The sequence below is a fragment of the Salmo salar genome, unplaced genomic scaffold, assembly GCF_965601325.2.
Source record: "Salmo salar unplaced genomic scaffold, fSalSal1 ptg000136l, whole genome shotgun sequence".
Taxonomy (NCBI): domain Eukaryota; kingdom Metazoa; phylum Chordata; class Actinopteri; order Salmoniformes; family Salmonidae; genus Salmo; species Salmo salar.
This window is the reverse complement of record NW_027675321.1, coordinates 192,368-208,851: the sequence shown is the minus strand read 5'-3', so window position 1 is coordinate 208,851 and position 16,484 is coordinate 192,368. Positions and strand designations below refer to the sequence as shown.

Here is a 16,484-nt window from a genome sequence, read left to right as displayed (position 1 = left end):
GACGCAAGATTTCATCTGGAGAGAGAGGGGAGAAAGAGGTCAAAGCACAGGGTAGGGCAGTGTGAGCAGGACCAGCGGTGTCGTTTGACTTAGCAAACGAGGATCGGATATCGTCAACCTTCTTTTCAAAATGGTTGACGAAGTCATCCGCAGAGAGGGAGGAGGGGGGGGAGGGGGAGGAGGATTCAGAAGGGAGGAGAAGGTAGCAAAGAGCTTCCTAGGGTTAGAGGCAGATGCTTGGAATTTAGAGTGGTAGAAAGTGGCTTTAGCAGCAGAGACAGAAGAGGAGAATGTAGAGAGGAGGGAGTGAAAGGATGCCAGGTCCGCAGGGAGGCGAGTTTTCCTCCATTTCCGCTCGGCTGCCCGGAGCCCTGTTCTGTGATACTGTGTTAACACTATTGATACTGATACTGGGTTAACCCTATTGATACTGATACTGGGTTAACACTATTGATACTGATACTGGGTTAACACTATTTATATGTTAAGGGCTCTAACATTGGAACAAAACTATTTGTCTCCCTCTTGATGTTGCTTGCAGTTCCTCTCTCTCTTCCTGCATTCCTCTAACCCCTCCCTCCCTCTAACCCCACCCCTCTGGCAGAACCAGGAAATCCATCCCCCTTCACAAACTGTCTTCTGAGGAAACGAAACTGATCTGAGTCTCTGTCTCGTCTGTCTGTGTGAGAGTGAACAACCGTCCAAATGGCTCAACAGGGAGTTCTGCTGGACCAGGACCAGTTATGTTGTTCTGTCTGTCTGGATCTACTGAAGGAACCAGTCACCATCCCCTGTGGACACAGTTACTGTAGGAGCTGTATTGAGGGCTGCTGGGATCAGGATGTTCTGAAAGGGGTCTATAGCTGTCCTCAGTGCAGAGAGACCTTCACTCCAAGGCCTAATCTGAGGAAAAATAACATGTTGGCTGAGGTGGTGGAGAAACTGAAGAAGACAGGACTCCAGGCTGCTCCCCCTCCTGCTCTGTGCTATGCTGGACCTAGAGATGTGGCGTGTGATGTCTGCACTGGGACCAGAAAGCAGAAAGCCCTCATGTCCTGTCTGGTGTGTCTGGCCTCTTACTGTGAGACTCACCTCCAATCTCACTACGAATCTCCTGCTTTGAAGAAGCACAAGCTGGTCAAAGCCACCGCACAACTACAGGAGAAGATCTGCTCTCATCATGACAAACTGCTGGAGGTTTACTGTCGTACCGATCAGCAGGGTATCTGTTATCAGTGTGTGATGGATGAACATAAAGGCCATGATACAGTGTCAGCTGCAGCAGAGAGGACTGAGAAACAGGTAAGACCAGAACAACTTGTTGGTGACTGTCTGATAAACAAAGAATTAAAGATACAGTAGGAACTAAGGCTGTTTGAATATGAGATCATTCAAATGAAATGGATCCTCAGCAGAACAAATATGAACACAAACCTTGAGTATATTGATATGTTAACCCAGATTCTCTAAATGTATCACCATTTTATAATGTCAAACACTATTATCATTCTGAATGCCCTTTTATGAGTCCAAAGTTCAGTCTCAACCTGTTGATACATGTAGTCCTACCATAAAAACTATAATCATTCACATAGCAACAAATAAATATCATTTAGTAAATGGACCATCCATTTTTTAGACCTTCCTCTCTATGGACCCTATGTCACATTACTATACTATTGATCTACTGGACTAATAAAGCTTGATAGCTCATTGAAGAGTGATTCTCCACAGAGGCAGCTGGGGATGAGTCAGCAGAAGGTCCAGCAGAGATTCCAGGAGAGAGAGAAGGAGCTGAAGGAGCTCCAACAGGCTGTGGAGTCTCTCAAGGTGAGTATTGTTGACCAGAGGAGACACACCATTTCACCTGTCTCCTCCAGTCAGAGAGAGAGAGAGAGAGAGAGAGGTAGAGGGGCCCCTATCCAATCCCACTGACCCCACTGTTGGGAACAGAAAGTAGAGGAGGATGGGTCAAGGCTGAGGGATCCTGAGAGGATCCCTGTGAGTAGTAGATCTGTGACAGCACAGAGGGATGGGCCAACGAGGGATATATGCTTCAGTAAGGTTGGCTTCTTAGTGTTCATAGCAAATGGTTATCAACTGTACCGCAGAAATGGAATGTAAATCACAGAAAAAAAATATGTTTTGGTGGCAGCTGCAGAGAAGTATTTGGTCATAGTAGATTTGACTTCAGAAGAGTTCCAGGGTGTGTTGAGTGGTGGTGTCCCGTCCTCCCAGGCCGTTGGCCTGGTGCAGGAGCAGATAGGGTCAAAGTAGTGGAATGGGGGTAGTGGGTTTTAATGAGTGTAGGGTTAGTTGGCCTGGTGCAGGAGAAGATAGGGTCAAAGTAGTGGAATGGGGTAGTGGGTTTTAATGAGTGTAGGGTTAGTTGGCCTGGTGCAGGAGCAGATAGGGTCAAAGTAGTGGAATGGGGTAGTGGGTTTTAATGAGTGTAGGGTTAGTTGGCCTGGTGCAGGAGCAGATAGGGTCAAAGTAGTGGAATGGGGTAGTGGGTTTTAATGAGTGTAGGGTTAGTTGGCCTGGTGCAGGAGCAGATAGGGTCAAAGTAGTGGAATGGGGTAGTGGGTTTTAATGAGTGTAGGGTTAGTTGGCATGGTGTTGTCATTAGCTTATTGGGTTGAAAGGCTGTGAGGTTGAGCATCCCACTGCTACTGTTCTAGATGACTGTTGGGAATATACTAGTAGACAAGGCAGTGGTTTTGGTTGGACAGTTGGAAAGCTTGCTGATGAGAGTAGTTTCAGGGAGTTGGAGGTTGGCCCTTTCTGTGGTGATAGGGGATGTTCCTCCATGGTTACTCCCAGATCCTGTTGTTGAGCTAACCTTGGTAGACAAAAGGAAAGATTGGGTCAGAAGTCAGTGATAAAGGGAAACTGGTTGACAATTACATTGGTAGAAGTTGTTATGCTTTTTTACCTCTTTTCACAGATGGATCCAAGGGCCCAGATAGTGGGCCCACAGGAGCAGGTGTTTACCTTCCTGAATGTGATGTGCAGATATGTAGAAGACTAACAGATGAACTGTCAGTGAACTCAGTTGAACTGTTGGTGATAATAGTTGTCCTCCAGTGGGTGGAGGACGTACAGCCTGTTAGAATTATAGTATCCTCAGATTCTCTGTCTGTATTGAATAGTTTATCATCTGGTAAATCTATTAGGAGTGACCTACTATTGGAGGTATTAATGTTATTATGGAGAATTGAGAGAATGGGTCTAGTAGTGAGATTCTGCTGGGTCCCAGCACATTCAGGTGTGGAATGGAATGAAATTGTAGACTAATTAGCTAAAATAACTTTAAAACAAGATATAATATATATTAATGTTCCACTGGGTAGAGGTGAGGACAAATGTGAGATCAGAGACATTTTGATAGATGTGTGGCAGAAGAGATGGGACTCTGAGCACAAGGGACGGCATTTATATGCCCTCCAAAGAAAGGTCGGTGGACCAAGGTTCAAAGGTCAGATTAGGAAGGAAGAGGTGGTGTTTCCTCGATTGTGTTTAGGACATTTAGATTTGGGGGATGGGGGAGGGTCTATTAGAAGTTAGTAGGGATCTTTTTTATTTTCTCAGAAGTACTGAGTTAGGTAGGAGGATTTAGAAATGGTGTAAACCGTGATTGAACACACTCTAGCACAGTAGGAGGCGCCATGCTCCTTTAACGTTGGTTTGAGTACCGCCATTATACCATAGAAGAAGAAGAAGTTGGTAACGTGAGGTTTTGTCGTTCGTAAAGAGTGCAGCTATTCTTTTGCCTATTTTCCAAATGTATTTTGTCATGGTGGGAGGGTTTGTTTATCGGTTTCCTCTGTTTATCGGTTAGAGTTGAGGAGGGAGTAGGGTAGTTTGATGTCCTCAACCGAGTGGAGAAGAAACGCTGTCTCTTCAGGTGCGTTGTGGAGAATGGTGTGGAGGAATTATTGATCCTGGTCGGTGAACAGGTGGGAGAGGAACATATACACTCTGTATCCAGAATGAACAAGGCGGTGGTTGTGGTAATGTAAAAGGTGAGTCTTGTTGCCAGGCTAGTTACCAGTATGATTTATGTGAGGGGTTGTGTTGGTGCTGATTTCGACAAGAGTAGTGGTGTCTAATCTGCCTCCGTTTATTACCACCGAACAGATCCGTAAAGAGTTGGTTCGTTTTGCTAAATGTGGAAGTGTTTTTCTGAACGAAATTCAAGGTTAAACAGGGGAGGGGTGGTACACAGGGTTTGTTAGCACAGAGGAGCCCAGTGATATAATATTATATATATATAATATTACTATATGTCCCAGCTGTTTGCTGTGGTTTTGAAGTAATTCTCTTCCAGCCCGCGTTAACCTTGTAGGTTTACCTCAGGTAACTTATTATTAACTATCCTTGTAGGTTTACCTCAGGTAACTGATTATTAACTATCCTTGTAGGTTTACCTCAGGTAACTGATTATTAACTATCCTTGTAGGTTTACCTCAGGTAACTGATTATTAACTAACCTTATTTTATTTGTTTCTAAATGGCTGCTGGGTAATATGATAATCGTTGAAATCTGTTGGTTCGTAGACATCAAATAGAGAGAATGCTGCGCAGGTTCACTGAGTTGTAAACCTAATGGATAGGTGGAGATCATTGATTTGTAGCTCTGACTCAGTTGCTACCTCAGATTATGAGCCTATCAAGTGTGGTGAATGAGGTATGTAGTTCCCACAGAAGACCACAGGGAGGAGCAAGAGAGATATAAACCCATACAGTTTATCTCTTTAAATACCCTGAACCTAACAATCAATCTAATGTATTTAGTCTCTCTCCAGTATCAGTGTATCTTCAGACTTACCCAGCATCGTTGTCCGTCCTCTTCAGTACTTTGGAGATGTGAGTAAGACTGTGTCTGAACTGAGAGAGAAACTAGAAGACTTCCTTAAAGGAGAATGGACCAAGATCTCCACTACAGGTGTGTTGAAAACAATCAGAACATCAACTTTAGACCATTGAAAGTTCCCTACTAGTCATATACATGTGGAATATGGTATGATGATAACATTCCCTCTCTGTCAATGTGTTTGTGTGTCTGTAGTGAATATAGTGGAGGTTGTTCTGCCTCCAGAGCCCAAGACCAGAGAACAGTTGTTACAATGTGAGTCTCTTTATTGTGAAGTAACTAACAGTCTCTTTTTACTGCCACTCCTAACAATCCCTCTAGAAATATATAGCAATAGTAGATCTAATCAAAGACTGGGTATCTATCTGACTCCTCATATTTCTCTGATTTGATCTCTGCTGTGCTCTAATCAAAGACAGGGTAGATGCAGTATCTGACTTAACTTATTGTTCTGACTCCCCTCATTGGTCTCTGCTCTTCTCCCAGATTCCTGTCAGCTCACACTGGACCCAAACACAGCACACAGACACCTCTCTCTGTCTGAAGGGAACAGAAAGGTGACCTATACAGACCAAGTCCAACCATATCCTGACCATCCAGACAGATTCACCACCTGGTACCAGGTTCTGTGTAGAGAGGGTCTGTCTGGACGCTGTTACTGGGAGGTGGAGTGGAGTGGTAATGTTTTTGATACAGCAGTCTCATATAAAGACATCAGCAGAACAGAGACAGATAATATATTTGGATACAATAACAAGTCCTGGAGTTTACAGTGCTGTAGAGGTGATTATTATTTCAGACACAATAATGTTGTGACTAAAGTATCAGGCCCTCAGTCCTCCAGAGTAGGAGTGTACCTGGATCACAAGGCAGGTACTCTGTCCTTCTACAGTGTCTCTGACACACTGACCCTCCTCCACAGAGTCCAGACCACATTCACTCAGCCCCTCTATCCTGGGTTTAGGCTCTATGGTGCTGCTGAGCTGGTTAAACTGTAGTAGGGTCCACATAGATACTAGTCATGCTGGTGTAGTCTATAGCTGAGCTGGTTAAACTGTAGTAGGGTCCACATAGATACTAGTCACGCTGGTGTAGTCTATAGCTGAGCTGGTTAAACTGTAGTAGGGTCCACATAGATACTAGTCACGCTGGTGTAGTCTATAGCTGAGCTGGTTAAACTGTAGTAGGGTCCACATAGATACTAGTCATGCTGGTGTAGTCTATTGCTGAGCTGGTTAAACTGTAGTAGGGTCCACATAGATACTAGTCATGCTGGTGTAGTCTATAGCTGAGCTGGTTAAACTGTAGTAGGGTCCACATAGATACTAGTCAAGCTGGTGTAGTCTATAGCTGAGCTGGTTAAACTGTAGTAGGGTCCACATAGATACTAGTCATGCTGGTGTAGTCTATAGCTGAGCTGGTTAAACTGTAGTAGGGTCCACATAGATACTAGTCATGCTGGTGTAGTCTATAGCTGAGCTGGTTAAACTGTAGTAGGGTCCACATAGATACTAGTCATGCTGGTGTAGTCTATAGCTGAGCTAGTTAAACTGTAGTAGGGTCCACATAGATACTAGTCATGCTGGTGTAGTCTATAGCTGAGCTGGTTAAACTGTAGTAGGGTCCACATAGATACTAGTCATGCTGGTGTAGTCTATAGCTGAGCTGGTTAAACTGTAGTAGGGTCCACATAGATACTAGTCATGCTGGTGTAGTCTATAGCTGAGCTGGTTAAACTGTAGTAGGGTCCACATAGATACTAGTCATGCTGGTGTAGTCTATAGCTGAGCTGGTTAAACTGTAGTAGGGTCCACATAGATACTAGTCATGCTGGTGTAGTCTATAGCTGAGCTGGTTAAACTGTAGTAGGGTCCACATAGATACTAGTCATGCTGGTGTAGTCTATAGCTGAGCTGGTTAAACTGTAGTAGGGTCCACATAGATACTAGTCATGCTGGTGTAGTCTATAGCTGAGCTGGTTAAACTGTAGTAGGGTCCACATAGATACTAGTCATGCTGGTGTAGTCTATAGCTGAGCTGGTTAAACTGTAGTAGGGTCCACATAGATACTAGTCATGCTGGTGTAGTCTATAGCTGAGCTGGTTAAACTGTAGTAGGGTCCACATAGATACTAGTCATGCTGGTGTAGTCTATAGCTGAGCTGGTTAAACTGTAGTAGGGTCCACATAGATACTAGTCATGCTGGTGTAGTCTATAGCTGAGCTGGTTAAACTGTAGTAGGGTCCACATAGATACTAGTCATGCTGGTGTAGTCTATAGCTGAGCTGGTTAAACTGTAGTAGGGTCCACATAGATACTAGTCATGCTGGTGTAGTCTATAGCTGAGCTGGTTAAACTGTAGTAGGGTCCACATAGATACTAGTCATGCTGGTGTAGTCTATAGCTGAGCTGGTTAAACTGTAGTAGGGTCCACATAGATACTAGTCATGCTGGTGTAGTCTATAGCTGAGCTGGTTAAACTGTAGTAGGGTCCACATAGATACTAGTCATGCTGGTGTAGTCTATAGCTGAGCTGGTTAAACTGTAGTAGGGTCCACATAGATACTAGTCTTGCTGGTGTAGTCTATAGCTGAGCTGGTTAAACTGTAGTAGGGTCCACATAGATACTAGTCGTGCTGGTGTAGTCTATAGCTGAGCTGGTTAAACTGTAGTAGGGTCCACATAGATACTAGTCATGCTGGTGTAGTCTATAGCTGAGCTGGTTAAACTGTAGTAGGGTCCACATAGATACTAGTCATGCTGGTGTAGTCTATAGCTGAGCTGGTTAAACTGTAGTAGGGTCCACATAGATACTAGTCATGCTGGTGTAGTCTATAGCTGAGCTGGTTAAACTGTAGTAGGGTCCACATAGATACTAGTCATGCTGGTGTAGTCTATAGCTGAGCTGGTTAAACTGTAGTAGGGTCCACATAGATACTAGTCATGCTGGTGTAGTCTATAGCTGAGCTGGTTAAACTGTAGTAGGGTCCACATAGATACTAGTCATGCTGGTGTAGTCTATAGCTGAGCTGGTTAAACTGTAGTAGGGTCCACATAGATACTAGTCATGCTGGTGTAGTCTATAGCTGAGCTGGTTAAACTGTAGTAGGGTCCACATAGATACTAGTCATGCTGGTGTAGTCTATAGCTGAGCTGGTTAAACTGTAGTAGGGTCCACATAGATACTAGTCATGCTGGTGGTGATGGTCCCCAGATGTGATGATTTATTCTGCTCTGTTTTATGTACGATCCTTATTTTCTGACTGATTTGAATTTGAAGAGATTTAAGGTTTTCATATTTGATAAAATACAATGTCCATTTCCATGAATCATGATGTCTGGTGTTGATGTAACAACAGGTGGTCTTTTTAATCCACTATCCAGAGTCAGGAACAGATGAAGTTAGTTCTGCTACTGTTCAGTGATTAAATATATATACTTCTGTGAATATCTGAACCATTTCCTTCAAAAAATAAACTGCTCACATTCTGGAGATAAACTTTGTAAGGACTGTGTGTGTTTTTGTGTAAATAGTTTCTGAAAAAAGTGTCCAGCTCAAACGCTGATTGTTGTAAATGAGGGTTCTAAATGAGGGTTCTAAAGAGCGTTCTAAATGAGGGTTCTAAATGAGGGTTCTAAATGAGGGTTCTAAAGGAGCGTTCTAAATGAGGGTTCTAAAAGAGCGTTCTAAATGAGCGTTCTAAAGAGCGTTCTAAACGAGCGTTCTAAACGAGGGTTCTAAATGAGGGTTCTAAATGAGCGTTCTAAATGAGGGTTCTAAATGAGCGTTCTAAATTGAGAGGTAGCCTGACTGCCATTAGGTACCGAGATGAGATCCTCAGACCCCTTGTGAGACCATATGCTGGTGCAGTTGGCCCTGGGTTCCTCCTAATGCAAGACAATGCTAGACCTCATGTGGCTGGAGTGTGTCAGCAGTTCCTGCAAGAGGAAGGCATTGATGCTATGGACTGGCCCGCCCGTTCCCCAGACCTGAATCCAATTGAGCACCTCTGGGACATCATGTCTCGCTCCATCCACCAACGCCATGTTGCACCACAGACTGTCCAGGAGTTGGCGGATGCTTTAGTCCAGGTCTGGGAGGAGATCCCTCAGGAGACCATTGCACTTTCACGTTGCTGTACTATGCATTACTGTACTATGCATCCTCTCTATTTTCGCTGCAGCACAAATCAGGATAGCTATGTCTGTCTATACAAAGGTCTTAGTCATGAATGTTTCAAGCTATTCACGTTGATTCAATCACTGCTATTCAATACGGAATCAACAAAGGTTTACACCGCACACTGATTGCCAATCAGAGGATGGTGAACTGTCCCTTTGAACCAGGTGACTCAAATGCCTGAGTCATATGTGATCATATAACATTCAAAACCTCCTGAGATCAACAAGTTATCACATAGTCTTGAATGACAACTACAGGAATTTTGTAACTCTGGACGTCATTCATTTCTTTGATATTTTATTTTGAAAGAATATTTCAAATCCATTGCTCTGAGTCATAAGAGTTCATTGTATTTCAGTTGAATTAATTGTATTCACAAGTGCTGCTCCCATTGAGAAGCCTCTCTATCTATGTAAATAGTGTTGTGTATTTTTCCAGACCCTTAATAAAAAATTGTACTCTTCTGAATAGCAGGAGTCAGGCAAGTGGGCTGTGGACTTTCTTGACTTTTCTTGACGTCTTTTAGTTTGATTGACTCCACCAAGGGGCAAAGATATAATCCTGTCAACAGTTTAATTTATAGATTTGTTGCTTCAGAGTGCAATCATTTATGATGCTTACGCATTTGACCTTCACTGTCCTCAAACCTCTGTCAGACCACATACAAACAGACATCTGTTGTTAGATGTTCGTTACAAATATGAAATATTAAATCAGTGACTTTCTATATATTTCTGTGTTGGTATCAAAGCAGAGCACAGCTTGTGTGAGCAGACAAAGGTGCTCAGGCAGCAGTCTGGAGGACTGGCTGCTGGCTGCTTGTCAACAACTTTTCAATACATCTATTTATGACCTTAGTTTAACTGTTGTACCCCATCAGAATGCAAAATATAATCTTGTTTAACTCCATTGTTTGTAAACAATGTGAATGTAAACAAACACTGTATAGCCTCAAAACATGGTTAAAACTATAACTTTGATACCGTGGAAGGTCAGTCCTTGCATTCATAACTCTGTCTATAATTCTGAAAGTGGTTTCATTTCTCCAGTGCCATCCCTCATCCCTTTACTAAAACGTTGTTATGGTTCAAACTGCACATTACCATTGGCTACATCAGAGTGCTTCTGAGACAGGATGGAATAATTCACAAATGACAAGAGGAGAATCTACATAGTAAAGCACTCGTAGCAAAAATATCAATAACACCACTCTCAGTACAGATGCTATGACTCTACCTGACAGCCATGTGGTTGAAAATACAGTACATTCTTACCAGAGTGCCGTACCTTTAAAGAGATAGGGTGTGCTGTGGGGGACCATATGTTGTGTTGTCTCTCTTGTTTTGATGTGTGTTTTGTCCTATATTTATATTGTTTTTATTTTTTATTTTTAATCCCAGGCCCACGTCTCTGCAGGAGGCCTTTTGCCTTTTGGTAGGCCGTCATTGTAAATAAGAATTTGCTCTCAACTGACTTACCTAGTTAAATAAAGGTTCAATTAAAAATAAATATGGTGAGAGGACACCAAGGGACTTTGCAGATCATAATGAGGTATGGGGTCATTAAGTGGGAGGGGGTGGGGAAAAGGGTGGGTGGGGTGCTGTGACTGACCGAGAAAATGGGCGGAGGGCATGGGAAGGCAATGGGAGCAGTGCTTCCCAGGTCTGACATTGTGATGTCAGCGTAGTAATCTACCGATCAGCTGCATTCCCCAGTTGTCTCTCATTGTGGGTCATATGACCATAGAATTATGAATTAGAATACTAGAATAGTTATTTAATAGGATCTCTATACATATTATTCAGCTGGAGTGGACCGACAAACTCATTAGCTAGCTACATCGCCTCATGAGAAACAAAAGTCATTTCAGAAAATTAGTCAAATTAACCGCATGGGTGAGCTTACTTTCATTCAGAGCATAATTTAGTTACATGGAGAGTTTTTCTCCTGGAATTTCTATTTTGCATCAGGCTATGTCACTACATGCTGATTAGCTTTTAAAAGAGGATAATAAACTGTCTTTTCTCTGGGTATTGTTTTGCTATCTTGTCTGTGTAATTCAAGGACAAGTTGACTGAGTGTGATCGTGGAGGGAAGACACTGTGCTGAAAATATACATATAAATAGCAACTGTCAGGCCCATTGACTGCACTGATACAGGTGGAGACTGTTGTATTATTCATTACATGAGCTTGAAGCCACAACAGACAGTGAAGTCATATGTTTGTCCCACTCCATTAACAGTCAGCACGCCATTTTAATTTAGCCTTCTGGATTTGAAGGTATGTGGACTCCATACCACACAAATGCATTATAAGACAAGACAAACATGGACATGCTAGGGGGAATGCTTTGACGTTGCCAGATTATCCAAATCGGAAAGAAGAATGACCTTGTTATATTGCTATGAGATTGAGTGTGTGCATTTATATGACGTTCATTTATATATTGTTAACAATTATGTGGTAAGTCATTAATAGTTCACCACCCCAGTATTACAATCTAGTGATTAAAGAAGTGTTTACCTGGCTAGGTGGATCTACCGTTGACTGCAAGCTGTTGTTATTTTATTGTGATAAGTTATTATGATTGGGTGAAGCAGCCATGAATGCTCAGTGCTTACACATGAAGTGCAGTGATAGTGGAGGGGGGAGTTGACTAGGATGGTGCCTCCCTGAAGGCTGCGGCAGGGCCGTGGCAGGATGTGACCCATGCCAGGGCCCCTAAGCGATATGCTGCTACCTCATCAACTGGAGCTGGGCTGACGGTCGCCAGCGTATGCTCTCTGCTCTACAAGGGCATGGACTCTGGCGGGGGGGATTAAGAGTGCACTGCCAGGGGTGGAAGAATGAGAGAGGAACAGAGTAGAGAGGGGGAGAAAGGAGAGAAAGGGGGAAGAGGAGAGAGCGAGTAGGGGAGGGAGAGAGTGCCCAAACAAGGAAGCCAGGGGAAAGAATACAAGCCACAGAGAGAGAGAGAGAGAGAGCTAGGTAAGGGTTAGTCACGTGTCAAACTCATTCCACAGAGGGCCAAGAGTCTGCAGGTTATCCCTCCACCCTTGTACTTGATAGATTAATTAAGGTCACTAATTAGTTAGGAACTCCCCTCACCTGGTTGTCTAGGTCTTTATTGAAAGGAAAAACCAAAAACCCGCAGACACTTGTGAATCGAATTTGACACCCCTAGGCTAGACGTTGTTGACTGTGGAGTTGTTGACTGTGGAGTTACTGGAAAAAGACTGACTGAGGGAGAAAAAAAGAGCTAGACAGTGCCTAATTTGTAAATCAGGAGTTGCCGGAACAAGTGAGCACGAGAGGGGGGTGACCTGCATTGCATGCATATCATCACATTTGCGTAGTGGCATAGAGCAGTAAGTAGAGGCATTTACAGAAGTTGCCCACATGGGGAAAAAAGGTTTGTGGCCTAGTGTCCAGAAAATGTTTGGCCTTTTTATAAACGCATTTAATGCAATTCTACGTCATTTTACGATTGGAGATTTTGGCACGATCTTTTTTAATGCTGCGTTCAAAACAACTGGGAACTCGGAGTTGGGCAATCTACGACTTCAGACTTCCATGCGTTCAAGACAACTGCGAAATTGGGGAAATAACGAGCTCAGACTGGAAAAAATTGTTTTGGATGGTCATCCAATTTGAAATTCCACATGGGGAACTCTGGCCTCTTCTAGAGCTCCGACTTTCCGACCTGACGATCACTGACATCATGATTCGGCTTATTTTTTTTCGAGTTCCAAGTTGTCTTGAAAGCACAAAATGATCGAAATGACAGGCAATTTAGACACGGACAAACTGAGAATCTGAGATCAATGAAAACGACATTGAATCCATCAATAGCCTAGGCCTATTTAATTTATTTCTCAACAGACAGCAGTAACCATAACTTTGTCAAATGTATTTCAACCCTTTGCGCGGCTCTATAAGGACATTATGAATTGCAATGCTGGAGAGATGAGAGTTGCAGGCTCATGTCTATCGGAGTAGAGAGCGGGAGAGAGAGATAATAGAAAGTGAATCTCATTGTAGTGAGAGATGGGGGGGGATTAAAGAAGAGGCAACTCCAAAGAACTTTGATCACGTTTATTAGAATCTTTACATTGCAAAAAGTGACAATTATTTTTCATGCCAGAAGAGGTACCGGATCCGGACAAAACGAAACTCTTCCAAGACGGAGAGGTGCCAGATCCTGTTCCAGTAGGATCCGGCTAAAATTAAGCACTGGAGAGAGGGCAAGTGCTGAGCGATTAACCAAAATTTCGTATTTTTTTTCTCCGGTTATTCAACAACTAATTGACCGATGTGGGTTCAATGACTTGAATTCCATTTAGTTCGTTATTTCTGTGATCCCAACGCGCCGTTTCTCCAGAGAGAAATCAAATCATTCACGAGAGAAATCAAGTCAAGAACTATGTGGGACACTGGGCTGAAGGGAGTTGTAGTTTTCATTAACCAAATATTCAACCTAGTTCAGCGCAGAAATGTCGTAATTAACTACATTAACCACGTTTTTATCAACAGTTTTTAATTTGTTCGTTCGACATGGTGGGATATTTTTGTCTGTAAAATTAATTATGCGAGAAATGGCGGTGGAAACGCCTTTATGCTCAAATCTTTATGTCATTTCCATCATATCGAAGTAAACTTGTCACGCGATGATATTGAGTGTGGCCCTCCCACTACTACTCAGGAAACCATGCAGTTTCTTAGGCAACAGATTAAGTATATTATGATGAATTTCACAGTGTTGAAAGTGCACGGTGATGAGCTTGGTGCTCCTTTCCAATAAATATCGAGGGTCTTATTCTGGTGACACGATGCTCAACTGCCCTTTTGACAAATACAAATATCTTATCCAAAATAATTGAATCATGTGTACTAGCCAGTGGCAACCCGTCATTCAGGGCAGGTGAGGCAGATGTCTTTCTTGCTATCCACAAAAACATTGTGCCATCTGGTTTGCTTAATATAAGTATTTTGAAATTATTTTTACTTTAGCAATTCCATTTTTTTTAAGTATATTTAAATCCAAATACTTTTAGACTTTTATTCCTGAGTGGCGCAGCGGTCTAAGGCACTGCATCTCAGTGCAAGAGGTGTCACTTCAGTCCCTGGTTTGAATCCAGGCTGTATCACATCCGGCCGTGATTGAGAGTCCCATAGGGTGGCGCACAATTGGCCCAGCGTCGTCCGGTTTTGACCAGGGTAGGCCGTCATTGTAAATAATAAATATTTGTTCTTAACTGACTTTCCTAGTTAAATTAAAATAAAAATCTAATTACTGAAGTCGTATTTTACTGGGTGACTTCCACTACTACTTGAGTCATTTTCTATTAAGGTATCTTTACTTTTACTCAACTATGACTATTGAGTACATTTTGCACCTCTGCAAGCTGGCTGTTCTTTCCAGCTCGGACAGAGAGAAACTTTTACGCCTGCTACTTTAGGTTAGATACACACAGACCGCATAAACCACATAGGAGATGTACACAACACAACAATGAGAGAGGGATAGAGACAGTTTGTGAAAGTATGCCTTAACTCAGCCTGGTCTCATAGACTAGATGTAACATAGTAAATGTAAATCCGGGACCTCCAAATTAGTATGATGTGTTATGTTTGGTATGGTTACATAAGACAGAAGGTTAATTATGGCAAAAACAAAAGTTGGGTGGTTGGTCGGGGTGGTTGGGTCTAGCAACCCAAAGGTTGTGTATTTGAATGTCATCATGTACAACTTTAACATTTTTGCTAATTAGCAACTACTTTTTAGCTACTTTGCAACTACTTGGCATGTTAGCTAAAAAATCCCCTAACCTTATCCCTTTAACCAAACTCCTAACCTCAACCCTAACCTTAACCCTAACAATAACCCCTAACCCTATCCTCTAGCTTAGCTAACGTTAGCCACCTAGTTAAGGTTAGTGTTAGCCACCTAGCTAACGTTAGCCACAACAAATTTGAAGTTTTGCAAATTCATAACATATTGCATTATTTGCAATTCATAACAAATTGCAATTAGCAACATATCATACGAATTGTAATTCGTAACATCATACTACATTGAACAAAAATATAAACTCAACATGTAAAGTGTTGGTCCCATGTTTCATGAGCTGAAATAAAATATCCCAGAAATGTTCCATACGCACAAAAAGCTTATTTCTCTCACATTTTGTTTACATCCTTGTTAGTGAGCATTTCTCTTTTGCTAAGATAATCCATCCACCTGACAGGTGTGGCATATCAAGAAGCTGAATAAACAGCATGATCATTACACAGGTGCACCTTGTGCTGGGGGACAATAAAGGGCCACTCTAAAATGTGCAGTTTTGTCACACAACACAATGCCACAGATGTCTCAAGTTTTGAGGGACCGTGCAATTGGCATGCTGACTGCAAGAATGTCCACCAAAGCTGTTGCCAGATAATTTAATGTTAATTTCTCTACCAGAAGCCACCTCCAACGTTGCTTTAAAGAATTTGGCAGTACGACCAACCGGCCTCTCAACCGCAGACCACGTGTATGGCGTTGTGTGGGCGAGAGGTTTGCTGATGTCAACGTGTGAACATAGTGCCCCATGGTGGCGGTGGGGTTATGGTATGGGTAGGCATAAAATACAGACAACAAAAAAATGGCAATTTGAATGCACATAAATACCGTGACGAGATTCTGAGGCCCATAATGAGGCCAATATTGTTTTATCAATATTGATAAAATATTGAATATTTTATTCAATATTGTCATGTGAAATCCATAGATTAGGGTCTAATGAATTTATTTAAATTGACTGATTTCCTTATATGAACTGTAACTCAGTAAAATCTTTGAAATTGTTGCACATTGCATTTATATTTTTGTTCAGTATAATTGAAGTGTCCCAGATTTCGTTTACTAAGTTACATCTACCCCCCAGTCCAGGTTGGTTATCTACTTTGAAGAGCTAGTCAAATAATTTTGTCAGACAGCTCTGCAACATACTTAGGCAGGCTTGCCTAGCTGAATAGGATGACTAAAGACAGTACAGTACAGGGTGCGCAGAGATAACTTTGTCTGGCTAGCTGCTACTGCCTGAGCAGAGATGAGATGATGACTTTAAGGAATTAAAAATAATAAAGCCATCAAATAAAACTAAGTAATATACACAACTGAAATATTGTATTATTTCATAGCAATTTCCTATTTTTCTATTGATGTCAACCCAATGTGGACCTGACAGAAATAATTGAATGTGAATGTTCACTGTTGTTGGCTTTAGAATTTCAATTAAAAAGCTCTAAAATCCTTTGAATGTCATTATTTCATAATGCATTTAATTTTGAAAAAAATTATCGTAAACAAAATAAAAAAACATAATTATTTTTTTATAATCGAACCCAAAACCGAATCGAGCTCAAAAAACACTTATCG

At 42.1% G+C, this 16,484-nt stretch overlaps 1 protein-coding gene and 1 long non-coding RNA gene across 2 annotated transcripts; both read left to right on the top strand.

The window, feature by feature from the left end:
• Positions 1–263: 263 nt before the first annotated feature.
• Positions 264–4,715, top strand: LOC145866928 (E3 ubiquitin/ISG15 ligase TRIM25-like). The gene is made up of 3 exons (XM_082970997.1): positions 264–1,302; positions 1,735–4,359; positions 4,474–4,715. The coding sequence occupies exons 1-2, from the start codon at positions 706–708 to the stop codon at positions 1,933–1,935; spliced, it is 798 nt and encodes a 265-aa protein (XP_082827123.1). The 5' UTR covers positions 264–705; the 3' UTR covers positions 1,936–4,359; positions 4,474–4,715.
• An 85-nt stretch (positions 4,716–4,800) lies between these two features.
• Positions 4,801–6,683, top strand: LOC145866929 (uncharacterized). The gene is made up of 3 exons (XR_014383167.1): positions 4,801–4,948; positions 5,072–5,131; positions 5,363–6,683. It is a non-coding gene; the product is annotated as an uncharacterized LOC145866929 (long non-coding RNA).
• Positions 6,684–16,484: the final 9,801 nt, after the last annotated feature.

Bases quoted from the DNA above. Each gene is read 5' to 3' on its own strand.
- LOC145866928 (XM_082970997.1), top strand. From the start codon at position 706: ATGGCTCAACAGGGAGTTCTGCTGGACCAGGACCAGTTATGTTGTTCT. The intron at 1,303-1,734 runs GTAAGACCAGAA...GATTCTCCACAG, and splicing joins CAGAGAGGACTGAGAAACAG to AGGCAGCTGGGGATGAGTCA.